Source organism: Phytophthora cinnamomi (assembly GCF_018691715.1).
Source record: "Phytophthora cinnamomi strain GKB4 chromosome Unknown Contig56, whole genome shotgun sequence".
NCBI classification, from domain to species: Eukaryota; Oomycota; class Peronosporomycetes; order Peronosporales; family Peronosporaceae; genus Phytophthora; species Phytophthora cinnamomi.
The window spans coordinates 671,495-686,157 of record NW_027150989.1 but is presented as its reverse complement, the minus strand read 5'-3'; the positions used below and the strand labels follow the sequence as shown (position 1 = coordinate 686,157).

General features: G+C 52.0%; 4 protein-coding genes across 4 annotated transcripts; 2 read left to right on the top strand and 2 right to left on the bottom strand.

Annotated features, from left to right (window-relative positions):
• Positions 1–482: 482 nt before the first annotated feature.
• IUM83_14876 (DEAD-box ATP-dependent RNA helicase 36) lies at positions 483–2,929 on the bottom strand (the record flags this gene model as incomplete). The annotated part of the gene is made up of 2 exons (XM_067939651.1): positions 483–1,575; positions 1,659–2,929. 2 exons carry the CDS (start codon positions 2,927–2,929, stop codon positions 483–485), a joined length of 2,364 nt encoding a protein of 787 aa, XP_067787994.1.
• Positions 2,930–5,904: 2,975 nt separating this feature from the next.
• Positions 5,905–6,996, top strand: IUM83_14875 (voltage-gated potassium channel subunit beta; the record flags this gene model as incomplete). The annotated part of the gene is made up of 1 exon (XM_067939650.1): positions 5,905–6,996. The coding sequence occupies one exon, from the start codon at positions 5,905–5,907 to the stop codon at positions 6,994–6,996; it is 1,092 nt and encodes a 363-aa protein (XP_067787996.1).
• A 1,478-nt stretch (positions 6,997–8,474) lies between these two features.
• IUM83_14874 (Catalase/peroxidase HPI) lies at positions 8,475–12,755 on the bottom strand (the record flags this gene model as incomplete). The annotated part of the gene is made up of 3 exons (XM_067939649.1): positions 8,475–9,003; positions 12,634–12,662; positions 12,753–12,755. 3 exons carry the CDS (start codon positions 12,753–12,755, stop codon positions 8,475–8,477), a joined length of 561 nt encoding a protein of 186 aa, XP_067787995.1.
• Positions 12,756–13,563: 808 nt separating this feature from the next.
• On the top strand, positions 13,564–14,658 carry IUM83_14873 (uncharacterized protein; the record flags this gene model as incomplete). The annotated part of the gene is made up of 1 exon (XM_067939648.1): positions 13,564–14,658. The coding sequence occupies one exon, from the start codon at positions 13,564–13,566 to the stop codon at positions 14,656–14,658; it is 1,095 nt and encodes a 364-aa protein (XP_067787875.1).
• Positions 14,659–14,663: the final 5 nt, after the last annotated feature.

Sequence of the window (14,663 nt, the reverse complement as noted above, 5' to 3'; positions counted from 1 at the left end):
TTGCTCACTCAACGGCTTACCCAGGTCCTGCTCAGATACTTGGGTACAGATGGCTCCCCACGAATCTTGCGACGCATCACAAAACAGACACACGGCTTGTGTGGGATCCGGGTGCGCAAGCGGCACCATCTTCATCATAGCCTCGCGAACTACGCCTAAAGCATCTACATGCTCGCGATTCCAGCCAACTTCAGAGAGAGAGACCTTGGAGAGTTGCTTTAATTTTCGACTTCCAGCTTTCTTGGCGGCAGCGTCCACGACGGCCAGTAGTGGTGCAGCGAGGTTCGCATATTGCGGGTTATGCTGTCTCATCCAGTTGATAGCACACATTAGCTGCTGCAGTTGGCCGGTATTTGTGGGGTCTGGCATCTCGACCAGGCCCTGCACTCGCGTAGGGCTGTGACGGATACCCTTCTTGCTCACCAACTTTCCACACCATTTAGCCTCCTGAAGTAAAAAATGACACTTTCCCGGATGTAATTTCAGTGGCACGCCGCGAGCACGCGCTCCAACACCTCCAGCAGGTTAACACGATCAGCCGCGTAGCCCAGGATGTCATCTAGCCAGGCAAGCACCCCTTTATAGAGGACGGGTCGGAATACCTCCTCAACCACGTGCTGGCAGTAGGCAACCGAGTCTATCCCGCCCATCGACACCCTAGTAGGTGTAATAATGCCGCGATGCGTCATGATAGAGAACATCTCCTGAGAGGCGGGGTCCAGTGACAACTGCCAATAGCCCCGAAACCAGTCAAGCGTAAAGTAGCAGGTCCATCCTTCCAGCAATCCGAGGGCGGCCTCCAGGATAGGCATCGGCCACAGGATTGGCTCCGTCCTGACATTCACGGCTCTCATGTCCACAGTCATTCGATAGGTCCCAGGATCGCTCTTGGAAACAATACGCGGCGGGGATGCCCAGCGACTCGAGGGGTTAATGAACGCCAGACCGTTATCTAGCAGCTCCTGTACATGCTGATCAAGGTATGCCATGTGAGCTGGTGGATACCGTCGTGTGTTGCTCCTCACAGGAGTGGCACCTTCACGAAGCCGAATACGTAGCGACTCTACGCGTACTGGAGGATCTCGACCAAACTCCACGCGACACACATCCTGGTAGTCCTGCAGTATGGTTCTCAGCCGCTCGACTTCCTCAGGAGCTAATCCAGCGTCCGCAGCCTCGACGACCCGGTCCGCTAAAATCGCTGCCACCTGCGCTTGGGCATTGTCACCCGCAATCCCTATATCTGGCGTCGCCGCTCTCAGCTCGGCGTCATTGATCTCGGTGGCTCTTGGCGGTGCGTGCTGAAAGGAAGGTTCTCGAATGAGATGGATTGCACCCCCGTCGCTTCCACTGATATCCTGCATATCCCACTCGCGGCTGGTGTCACACGCTTGCGCCAAGATAGCATCCACTGAATAGCCGAGCCGCTCCATCACCGGGCGTGACAGCACCAAAGTATGCTTCTCTTTCTCATGCTCAAACACCCAAGCAGGCGTGTTGCGGAGTAGCAATGGGCCCGCCGTTGTCTGGACCTGGATAGCGCCGAACCTGACACGCTTCGTGACTTCAAAATGACTACCATCGAAGCCAACGTACAGGGACTGCAGGTCTCCTCCCGCACAGCGACACCTCGATCCTACAGTTCGTGTATCAGCCACCGGCTAGCCACATTGACATCCGTTCCTGAATCCAGTAGCACGTTGTCCAAGTCGAGGACATTTTCAAGGCGCGCCAGGCACCCACTTCCGGCTTGCAGAGGGACCTCTTGAAGCTGTAGGGCCTTGACGTGGTGAACAGGTTCAGCGGGCGCGGCGGCCGGTGGCGCGCGCTTCTCCCGCCATTCTCGCAAGAGCTGTTCCGCCTCCCCTGCACCAGCGCGGGGACAATCTTTCACCCGGTATTCTTCACTGCCACACTTCAGGCAGGTCCGCTTGCGACGCGCTGTCGGGGGTGTTTTTGTGGGGGCAGCTTTGGTTGGAGGTGGAATCGGTTTCTTAGCGGGCGGTTTGCCCGTAGATGGAGCCTTGGGACTTGCTCGGGGCTCCCAGCGCACATACTCCTTGCAGCTGGTGCGCAACCACTTGATAAATGCCACGACGTTCTTGGTGAGCGGCTTATTCGACTCCCGCGCTAGCTCGTTCTTCACCGTGCGCCGGAATTGATCTGGAGCCAGGGCATCGGAAAGGTAGCTAACGATTTTCTTCGGCTCCCTCTCCACCATCCACTCCATGTTCTCCTTCTCGAGAAGCTGGTACATCTCGTGCGCGAGCTTTGAGACACGCGAGTCCGCGTCCGCCAACTGGACGTCCATGTTCAGCTTGGTGCTCATAAGCGCCTTCTCCTTGTCAAAATCGAGCCCACCCGCAATGCGCCCTTCCCAAAAGTAGTCGATCCAGTCCTCCTCCGTAATATCATCGAGGGGCTTGCAGATATCAAACAGCGCGATGAGGCGGCGACGTTCATCTTCGACACACGCGCCCACAGGCATGCGGAAAGGCCGAAAGAATGATGTTTCCAAGGCGGAGAGCTGCCGACAGTACGCTTCGTACTTCTTCATGAACATCTGCTTGTCTTGAGCCGTAGATCCTCGAAACACCGGTGGGGTTGGCAGGGTTGTCATGGTCTGCACACGTTTGCTCGGTGGCGCCTCCTCCTTCCTCTCAGCGGACCCGTCGTTGGCTTCGCCGCTCACGTCTACCATGTCGACGTCCTCGTCGCCGGAATAATCACGGCGCGGCAGCACAAAGGGACCACCAGCATGGGACAGGGAGCGTGCTCTGGGACGACGGGGAGCGGCACCTTGGGTTGGCGGGACCGCCGTGGTCGGCGCGAGGCTTGCAGGCTGGCCCTCGTCAGCCTCCACGGGGAGTTGTGGGGCGAGGGGCTCGACCGGCGGGTCCTCGCCGTTAGAAAGTGTGAACCCGGCCATCACGGAGCGGGGGGTTCAGGGCGACTTGCACAGTCAGGAAAGCGCTTGCACAGCGACGAGTCGACTTGCACAGCCGGAGAGAGAAGCTTGAACAGCCGGAGAGAGAAAACTTGCACAGCAGTCCACTTGCACAGTTAGGTCCTTTGCGATTAGTACACAGTACTAAAGCTAGCTTTGTTCTGTATCCCTGGCGTTCGCGACCGGGGACTCGTGGCCAAAAGAGGAAATTGCAAAGTGAATGAATTAGCCTGCTTAGAAAAAATGCAACCGAGACTGTGAATGTTCCCTACGAGGCTCGAGGCGCTTTCACAGCGCCCTCACGTGCCTCCATGACCCAGGTGTGATATCCTACGGCCTCGGTGAGATATCACCTCCATCGACATGGGTGGATCATCCTTGTTTACATGAATCCATCCCCCTGATGCTTATCATCTGGGGGCATCATCTGGCAGCCGCCAGAACACCAGCGCAATGTGAACCAAACTTATTTACTCTCTTTGGCGCTTGCTGAGCAAGGTAAGCGGCTGTTTTGGGGTCAGCGGTGATGTTCGCGCGACAACCACCAACTTCGGGATCGCCCATTCACGCCAACACAAGAGGCACAGGCAGAAACAGAGAGGCTGTGTAGCTTAGAAGCATAACTTACTTCATGATAAGCTTCTCCGTGCTTTAGCACGGCTTAGTATAGTAGATATGTAGTACATTATGCAAGAACAGTATGGTGGCGATGCTGGCAGCCAGAACGAAAACAGTACGATGGCGATGCTGGCTGCCAGCAGAGATAAGGTACAGTGCGCGTCAAAACTATAGGACCACCCATCTGCACCCTCATAACTCAATCAATTTTTATCATTTTGAGGTGGGAGTTCGACAGTAGTTGTGAAAGAGGCTGAGAAAGACCTGCTATGCGCTAACACTCGCGTTTTTGCACTTTAACGGGTGGCTCGTATACATACTGTACAAGAAACTGGTTGTGCAAGGTCGACAAATTAGGACCACCCCATCCCAATACAAAATCCAATATTAACCGTAACCCCGTACAAGGCGATATGACTAGAGATTTGTAGTGGGCATACTTTCGGCAGTTAGTTAGACGCGTTAGCTCGTGCAGAACACGACGGTTACTCGCGATCCTACAAGCAACCTATTAAGTGCACTCGGACGCGAACCTGGGTGTCGGACTGAGGCGTAGATTTTAAAGTACGAGTTGCTGTCGACTGAGGCTCCCATTCACTGATCGTTCTATAGCAAATCATAGGGATACTGCTGACTTACCACTGAGATCTACGTTGACGATCGCTTCACGCTCAATATCGCTTATGAGGCTATATCGTGCTCCACTGCTACAGCTAACACTATTTACAGTGCTAGGATACTGTCACAGCGAGCTCCCAGAGTCCTAGTGTCAACGTGCGAGCACCCGAAAGCATGCCCACTACAAATCTCTAGTCATATCGCCTTGTACGGGGTTACGGTTAATATTGGATTTTGTATTGGGATGGGGTGGTCCTAATTTGTGTCGACCTTGCACAACCAGTTTCTTGTACAGTATGTATACGAGCCACCCGTTAAAGTGCAAAAACGCGAGTGTTAGCGCATAGCAGGTCTTTCTCAGCGTCTTTCACAACTACTGTCGAACCCCCACCTCAAAATGATAAAGATTGATTGAGTTATGAGGGTGCAGAGGGGTGGTCCTATAGTTTTGACTCGCACTGTAAATCGCACAGACAAATCGGTGAAATCCACAGATTGTGAAAATATGGGACAAGTAGTGCTTTAATAGTAGACGGTAGTGAGCGGTTGCGAGGAGAGTAGCCGCAGCAAACCCGCGCGGGGTACCCGCGAAGCAGGGCCGCGCGGTATTTGCGGAGGCGGGCCCAGCGACGAGCATTCCAGCGAACGGACCCGTTGCCGCAACTCGGAGTTAGTTTTTCTACTGCGGGGGTCTGGGGGTGCAACCCCCAGCACACTTTCAATAGTGGGCGGTGGAAGGTATATCGGTATTTCTGTGCGGTTCACCCTAGAATCTGTGGATTTACCTGTTCTGTCTGTGCGATTCCACCGCTCTTCCTTGGCTACCTAGTGACGTCTGACTTGAAGTACCTATTTCCTCGCATTTTTGTTTACTCTTAAAAACGCTAAAAGAAAACGAGTACATATGTAGTACGAGAACAGTACGGTGGCGATGCTGGCTGCCAGCATCGCAACCGTACTGTTTTTGCTGTCTCTTGAGGCTGTCCGCGATTTTCGAGCCATTCTACATCGCCCTCCGCAGTTTTAACACCATACCCAACATTTGTACATGTAGTGACAGGGGAGTAATGATAGAAATCGCAGCACTAATATCGGTTGCCCCAATTCAGAAGCACTGCTCGCGTGGCTGAGGAGGAAGGTGGTTGGTTGAGAAATGGATGTGAAGGCTCGAGGAACACTAGACTACGACGAGGCCATTTAGAGAGTTGAAGCGCCAATCTTGGCGATCATTTAGAGAATAAAGAGGTTTTTGCCACGATAGCGAAATTCATACAGTCCGGTGGAATCCTAGTCTGAAAGGGAACGCGTGGTCAGTTAAATGGGCTCAATCAAGGAGGTGTGCCTGTACAATTCGTTTGGTTGGTTGGATAAGAACTAGTGCAATTCTAGTACTTTACCAACGGTGTGCGTGCAGCAGCAAAGGAATACCAGTACGCGCTGCTTCGAAGTAGTGTACATACATATAGGTACATGTATTTACGCCCATGGTACTGTACATGCACCTGTGCACATGTTGGTGTACCCATCAGCACATATGCGTGCAATGCTTAAAAGTAATCATTATCATTATCCTTGGGATCGACTCCAGACCGTCTGTTTTTGCCGGACAACCGGATAGAACTTTGTACAGTACTAGTACTGTACAAAGGTCTCACCCTCGATTTTGGCCACCACGTCGTGCAACTCACTTCTCCTTTTGCAACTGGGTGATCAAGTCAAACATGGACAAGAAAGGCAGCGACGCAGATCAGCACGAGTCAACCGGCACATCTAGGGGGCTTCGACGAACTCTGTTCGGTTGCAAGTCGTGGGCACCAGTCATTCCAGTTTTTGTGCTCATGCTGATCGGGGTTGCAGTTTGCGATGTCGTCATGGAGGCAAACATACTCTCGCACGCCTCAGAAGCTATACAGCAAGATACAAGTTACTCCTGCAAACCCAGGGTCGTGAACGCCAGCACGATCGAATCCAGCTTAGGCCACAGGTTCTACACGATGCTGAAGGAAAGCGCCGTACCTGCGCCAACATTCCGCGGCAACCATTCGTGGCTGTGTAAGGAAGAATGGCGGTCTCAAATGAAGTTCGGCTACTGCTTGCCGATCTCCGGACGCAAGGACACTCCATTTTGCACCGCTGCCGATCGCATGGACTTGCTCAATTCCCACCCAACGTATAACTCAACTTGCTACGCCAGCGTACTGCACATGCTGCTGGTGGAAGTGTACGAGGAGCTCAAAGCGGCAGGGAACACGCCGCTGATCACGTTTGGTTCACTTCTTGGAGCTGTTCGAAATGGGTCGATGATCCCCTTCACGGAGGACACGGATATTGGCTTCGTTGGCGAACTCAAGGCTCGCTATGAGTTGCAGGAGGCACTCAAGCAAAAGGGCTATCACATGTTTTTCTTTGATATTTGGCGAGTGTGTGTCGCGCCAACTCACCCGCTGGCTGGGCGTCTGTATGATCCAAGTTTGCCAATAACCAAGAAGTTCTCTGTCCCGTACGTGGATCTGTACAAGATGACAAAACTCTACAATGGAAAATGGAATGTCGAGGAGCTGGAAGGAAGCGATGGCCGACTTCTTCCTGGAGATGTGGTGGAGCCGTTTTCTCAGGTGACGATCAATGGGATGCCGTTCGATACGGTCCATGACCCAAATTTCTTTTTGACGGAGGCCTACGGAAAGGATTACATGACCCCGAAACCGCGAGAAGACCCCAGGGTACCTGCAGCTTTCGCTTCGAAGCAAAAGCTGCTGGAGGTGATACAAAGGATGAAGGAGAAAAACGCACGAGTTCCCTGGGGTAATTAGAATATATATACGAATAGTTACCTTTTCTGTAAACGCGTGCACTTCATTGGGTTTTACATTGTTCCTATTGTCGAGAAAATTAGGCTGCTTACAGAGAACTAGATACTACTAGTAGTAGTATATGCTGCGGGCGATACGTTGATAGGGTTTCTTCTTCTGCAATTTCGGCTACCACCCACATTGGGTGGCGCTTAAAAAAACAAACATGGATATTTCAATGGACATTCCAGAGCTGGGTGCTACGAATTGAGGCACATGACTAAAGAACTGCATGCATCGGGATATATGTATCCCGCTCATTACGATTGGGTCGCTGCTTGGGCAATACATTTTAGACGGAAGACAAACCTACCGGTTGTGCTTGAGAGAATTTCAGGACCACGGACAAGTTAAGCGTACCTTTTTCATTTTTTTTATCGGTATGCGATTGATTCGGCTATGGGCGCAGCATACCGATTCTAAATTCAAAAGTAACCAATTCTAAACTAAGCTGTGCTAAAGCACGGGGAAGCTTATCATGAAGTAAGTTATGCTTCTAAGCTACACAGCCTCTCTGTTTCTGCCAGTGCCTCTTGTGTTGGCGTGAATGGGCGATCCCAAAGTTGGTGGTTGTGGTCGCGAACATCACCGCTGACCCCAAAAGAGCCGGTTACCTTCCTCAGCAAGCGCAAAACAGAGTAACTTTTCCTTATCAATCATACAGGCATTGGGGGCAAAGTGATTCATATCGGTTATGGGCCACTGTCACAAGGGTCCTTGCGTGGAAGGCAAGGTGCCGAATGGCAGCCCCAATGGGATGGTGGGCGGGTTAAAAATCAGGAGCGCTCTGCAAGCGTTGATGCAGTGAAGCCCCAGAGGCTGAAGGCTGCTGCTTGGGCGGCGTGGAGCTGTCGCGAGAGACTTTGTACGATGCGTGACTTGCTCGCTGCGATGCTCGAACCGAAATGAACCATGACTGCTAGGAGAACTCTGCCTGAGAGGACGCGAGTCGCTCAACGGCTGGCCAAAACTCCGGCAGTTATACCCTCTTGAGTCTTGTCCGAAAAGAGCGGTTGGTTGTCTAGAATTAGAGCTGAATGCCTTCATTCATCAGGAAAACTCATTTTCCGCTTGTTCCGTTCACTACGCACACTGCACGCGGAAAATACACATTGGCTCACATTGCGCCTGGCCACGGCGCCTATGCAGACCACTGTGAACAGAACCTCTACGAGTGAGAAGAGTGCCATCACGCTAATGAATGAAAGAAAGGTAAGCAACCGGTGGATCATAGAAACTTCGCTTTAATTATGCTACCGCACTTGCACTGCGTTGTGCAGGGTCAACTGCATTTATCGACTGGGACACCTTACACGCGCCGCCGCCCTGCTTAGTAGCTGCTCGCTTTGAAGTGGTCGGCTGTCATGACGCCGAAGAGAACACGTGCTTGAACTTCAAGCCTTGAAGACGCCCTCCTCCGCTGCACCGCCTCCTTCAGATTAGGTGCCGCCAGCAGCGCCAGGTCCGTGTCCATCATGTACACGTCTTTGCTCCCCGCCTTGTACTCCTTCTCCGACGGGTACCTCGGTCCACGTCTCGTTCAGGAGCACCTGAAATGATTCGTTCGATAGCGTGAGCGAGTCGCTGCTGTACGAGCCGCTATAGCCCGGCGCCTTCTGCTGTGCCACGTTGCGCGAACGGCCAGCCAGAGTCACCGCCTCGTACGGAGACACACCCAGAATCTTGATGTTGTCGAGCACGGAGATCAGTGTCGAGTTGTAGTACTCGCGCGGGGTCAGGATCTCCGTGCCGTTCCTGTTGGTTGCACCCACGAAGTCGATGGTCACGTTGCTGGCGTCGTCAAGGGCCACGTGGCCCGCCAGTTCGATCCGGTCCGCCGTCGACAGCGTCGGGTACGACACCTGCACGGGCTCCAGCGCGGAGATGATCTTGTCCACACCGGCGTTCACCGGCCAGCTCTTCTGCTGCGAGAAGTGACGTGGCGTTGCTGGGACCTGGCAAGAGAGCCTGGATAGTGGCCCTGAGATGGCTGTTAATAGCCACGCAATTCTGGCGTTACTGGGACTTGGCAAAAAAGCATGAATAGCTGCGCACGGAGACGCCTGCTTTCAGCTACGGGCGTGCGGGAGATCATAATATGATCGAACAACGCAGCCTCGGTTAGGGAGGGGGTATGGAGTATGGAGTCGAAGGATTGTATCAACCGAGAATGACATTGATCTATTTGTAGTGCGTTTGTTTTACACGTACACATGTAGACGTGCGGATATGTACAGACGGGGGGAACGCCTGATATATAACAACTTTCAAGAGGTATGAGCCAATTAGAGGGCATAAATTGCCACTGATGGGACAAAATACTTGATTTAGTTAATTATGTCACTAATCTGTGTCCGGTCCACGCGTGGCGCCAACAAGACTTGTTGGTGTCGGCGTCCAGCGCATTCCACGCGTTGCTGCACCACGTGACTGCGTCCGATGTCTCGATTACAAAGGGGTCCAGCTCGCAGCACCGTCTCCAGACTGCCTCGGCGTACAGCACCATCTCGACGAGGCAGGAGTCCAGGGCCACCATAGACGCCCGCGGCACCTTCTTGCGGCAGCGAAAGTCGACCGCAATGCACTTGACCGAGCTCTCGTTGTCCAGGATCCTCTTGACGGATGATTTGCCCGGCGCCTTGTCCAGCGCAAACTTCTCCCGAGCCCATTCTCCTAGCGTCGCGAGGCTCCACGTTGGCTCGCGGGTGCGCATTGCACAGAGGTCGAGCTGTTGCTGCTTGGTGAGGCGCATTCTCCGTGCTTGCCGCTCCATCTTGTTCGTGTCAAATTCGAATTTCCCGCCCAGATTCAAAACCCAGCTCTGCCAGCAGGCCCAACTGGCGAATGGCGATGGCCAATGTCAGTGCTTCAAGCTCTTCCCTCTAGAATTGCATACCATTAGGTTTTTAAGGTTATAGGATGACACCCGTTCCTTATTCACACACCCGTCTGTACCCCCCCCCCCCCCCCCCTCCTCATGTTACATGTATGCGCTTCAAGTATTGCGGTTTGCAGATATTTTGTCGCTCGGATTTAGGGCTTAGATCGATCTCTGAGATAAAATAATTCGACGACATAAAAATGCGAGATGGTACAGTCGTGCACCTCTAATTCGGCAGGGTGGACCATATCAAAGCTGCGAAGCCACCAATTACACAAGGAGACCAGAAACAGCCGCTTCAGTGGAACCACTGAGATTTATTACATTAACTCAGTAGAAACCCATGTCAGTCTTTGACACAATTCCTGTGGCACTAACAAATACGGATTGCCTTCGTATACAGATCACGCTAGCCTTCAGACAGCCATTTCATAAAGAGGATTCCACTGGTGTGTATGCAATTCCGATGGAGAACATGTCGAGCTCGGCGTCTTCCTTCTTGTCGTGGTACTGGACCTTCAGGCTAATTGAAAGAGAGTCAACTAGACGTAGGAGGATGGTCGACGTGTCACGGCTTTTGCGGCGAAAATTAAACTGAGCTTTTGTTTTGATGGTCTTCGCACCAAGATTTGAAACGAGATCCTTGAAAGTGTCATCCCTCCTTTAAGAGGGAAAAAAATCGTTGAGGTTAATCATCTGAAGGTGATGGGCAGAGGTACTTGCGCAGCCAGTCGGGCGTTATCATTAGATCTCGCAGGCTATAGGCTGATACCGGTGCCGAATTAGAGGTGCACGACTGTAGTAAATCGACCTCCAGGTGTAGGTAAGTCGCACCACCTCTTCCTACATAATCTAACGAGCGCATCGTTGGTTCTCAGGACACCGAGGTAACGTCGCCCGCCACTGCTACTCCGGTACGGCTCTGTTGGACGTGTTTAACGGCTCGTTAGCTTCGTCTGTGAGTGCACGAGCGGCTCCTGCATCACTGGGCTTTCCTCTTCTCTGTGGCGCGAGCTGCTCCGCCATGTAAGACCACATGTTGATACTACACTACAATTTTACTTTTGGAAAAGCGTTTCGTATGAACTGCTGTAGCTCCTCTAAATAAATGTAGGGTGGGCTTTCACGTGCATTCGAACACGGGTAATCACGGCACTCGGCCAACGCGACGAGCGGTTAGTTCGACCTCCTTCATCAACCACACCATCGGTCAAAAACAACTTGTACCAACGCTGCAGTGTTCGCACGTTAGGCCCAAATGTATCCCTTACATACTGCATACAGATTCCACACACATGCATAAGAAAAACGGCTCGTCAACGGTAGTCGAGAGAGTACATTCTGCACTTGCGCACGATGAAGGTTTTCGGAAACTGCGGTGCTTCGACAGATCGGCAGCGCGATCTGCCGACCACTCGTCAAGTGTCCAGATGTAAGTGTCCAATAGCATGTATTATACAGTCTTTTGCCTGAATAAAGAACAGGTAAAAGCTGATAACCTTCTGTTTCTGATGCTGAAGTTGTAGCCACTTGCACTGCTACAAGAAGGGGATTCCGCCAATTAGATGGTATCTACAACGATTCCGGGTAAAACGCAATGTCTTAACTAAGAAAATGCACTTTGCGCTGGACGAGATCGAAAATGGCAACGATCAACCCTACAAGGTAGGAATGCTTCGAGGAATTCAGTGGTGTGCGGATGCATGGCGGGAGTTACCCGCTGAGACTATTGAGCACTGTTGGCAACACACCGGTCTGCTTCATTCTCAATTAACATAATTTAGTTTTTTGCTGTTTTCGTGGCTCAAGCATTTTGCCTGTATAGTCCGATGACCTTGGGCTTTGAATATATATCAGGTGTTCTTTATTCAGGCAAAAGACTGTATTTATAAAGCGCGGCATTATAATCCGTACACAGCCATCGCGATTTAAAATAAATCGGACCGAATTGCGTTTTTGTATCGGCAATTCGACCACAGATAGCGTAAAACGAGATCGATATCGAGGCTGGTGAAAATAACTTGGTCGAGTTAGTGACCATCTGTTTTTATATCGGGCGCCAGATATTATAACTCGGGCAAATCACAAGGTGAAAACGACAAACGCATTGCAAAGCATAATAACATCCAGATTATCTTGTCACGCGAATGTCGCCCGTAAAAGACTCAAGCAACACGCACTGGATAATATGTTATCCGCCCATGTATAAAATCTAGCAGGTTAGTCTCGATACATTATTGCTTTGCCATCTTATAAGTGATTCAGGGATCTGCGATTATATAGGGACTAGTACGCGCACTTGTATTGCCCCAACTACTCTGGATAAAATCCAGAGAATTTCCACCCAACTACAGTATCTTCATAGACGTCAATTCCATTGTTTAGGAGGAACTGAATGCACTACTACATGCACTAATACTACATGTACATGTTTTCGGTGTACCAGTACACGTAGTTGAACTGATCTGGCCAATTGGGTGGTCACATGCGCGATGATGGCATCACGGCGTGCCTCACGCCTATCCCGGTGCCTATCGCGATTGTCGATCTTGCTCCTTTTGTGCCGCACAAATTGTGCGGACGCAACCTTTCCCCAGAGCCTGGTCAGTAGGCCATGAAGTTGCGCCGCAACTTGCAGGTCAAACGTGTTCTTGACTTCGTTGAAAGGGCTCAACGTTTGGGCCTGCACGGTCGTCCACAAAGCGGCGACACCGTACCTGCTCACGAAGTGCACCGTCTCATGATACTTTACATGTACACGTAGTATCGCATCGGAGAAAATATCATAAACATCATATGACCCTTAACGAACAATAAAATGCGACTCGGCACAAACCAGCTAAGTCGAGCGGTTGCGAGGAGCGGAGCCGCAGCAAACCCGCGGGGGGTGCCCGCACAGCAGGGCCGCGCGGTATTTGCGAAGGCGGGCCCAGCGACGAGCATTCCAGCGAGCCGCGCATTGCACTCGTCAGCACATGTTATCTTTATAGCGCGAGCGAAGCAAACCGCGGGGTCGCCGAAGGGGGCCCAGCCAAGTGGAGCGGTCACCATGACATCCATCCCCATGCGACATCTTCGTATACAAGGAAATTGTATGGATATTGTGCTGTGCATGCACGATTTGTTGTGCTGGTCTGCCTCTCTCACTGCCTCTCTCACCGCATCGACGAGAGCAGACAATGTAGAGTGAGAGCGCTGTGAGTTGTTTTAAAGTTAGGTACAGCCTAGAAAATGTTTCCAGCCGCTTCGCTTTCACCGAAACGTGAGCGTTTTTGCTGCTATCTGCCTGCCTGCTTGTACAGTACCGACCAACACTGTAGGTACAGAGTCAACCAGTGCTACGAAAGCCACACTGCAGAATTTGAACGGGATAGTACCGTAAATACATCTGTACAGGTGCTACATGTATTAATACTTGTACAGGTACTGTACACGTTCGGCAGAGTTGCCAACAACGGGGACACCGAACAGTAAAAATGGGACCGTCTCGAAGCTCAAAGCACCAGGAGCACTTGATGTTTCCTGTTGGATGTGTTGATCGCTGGCCGTATTTCGTCTCCATACTCGCATTCTTTCTTTTGCATCCTGGGGCTCAAAACCAACAGACCGGTCAAGTGACGTCAGTGCTTTCTTTCGCGTGAACCGCAATGGACAAGAAGCTCGAGGAAGGAGTCGACGTGACCAAGAACGCCCCGCCACGCCCTGTTGGCTGCGTCGGAAGATTCTTACTGGGATGCAGAGATTTCTGGACGGGGATGACAGTGATCCCGACCGTCGTGCTGGTGTTGATCGGCCTCGTAGTGTTCGGTCTCACCATGGAGTCGCACATCATCGCGTGCATGCGCGTGCCTGAGGTTACCATCCTGAACAAGGAAGAAGTGTGCGCCCCTGCAGTTCTGAACGCCAGCTCTATCGAGTACCATTCGGGCCACCGCTACTACTCAGCGCTCAAGGAGATGGACCCCCCGACGGCACCAACTTTCCGCGGCAATCACACAAGGCTTTGCGACGGAAACATGAGAACCAAGGCCCAGTACAGCTACTGCTTGCCAATCTCCGGTCGGAAGGACACACCGTTCTGCACCGCCGGTGACCGCACGGATCTCCTTAACGTTCGCTCTTCCAAGTCCGTTTGTTACGCCAGCGTGCTGCACATGCTGATGGTGGAGGTATATGAAGAGTTGAAGGCTTCTGGAAACACTCCATTAATCACATTTGGCTCGCTGTTGGGGGCTGTCCGCAATGGATCAATGATCCCGTTCACAGAAGACACGGACATCGGGTTCGTTGGACAGCTCAACTCGAGAGATGTGTTGCAAGAGGAGCTGTGGCGGAAGGGCTATCACATGTTCTTTAAGGACATTTGGCGCGTCTGCGTGGCGCCAACACACCCGCTTGCTTCCAGGCTCTACAATCCGAGCTTGCCTCTCAGCAAGAACTTCGCTGTGCCATACGTTGACTTGTACCAACTTAGAAGACTCAACAATGGGAATTGGGATATTCAAGAGCTTCAAGGCAGCAACGGCCGACTATTGCCTTACAGCAAGGTGGAACCCTTCTCGCAGGTTACAATCAACGGGATGCCGTTCGACACGGTACACGACCCAGATTTCTTTTTGAGGGAGGCGTATGGCCCAAATTACATGACGCCGAAGCGGAGAAGGGCCCCAGGGGCCGTGAGAAAAGACCTTGTTCAGGAAATGGTGAAGAAGCTTACCTTGAGCGCGAAAGGTGGTGCGTGAGTCGA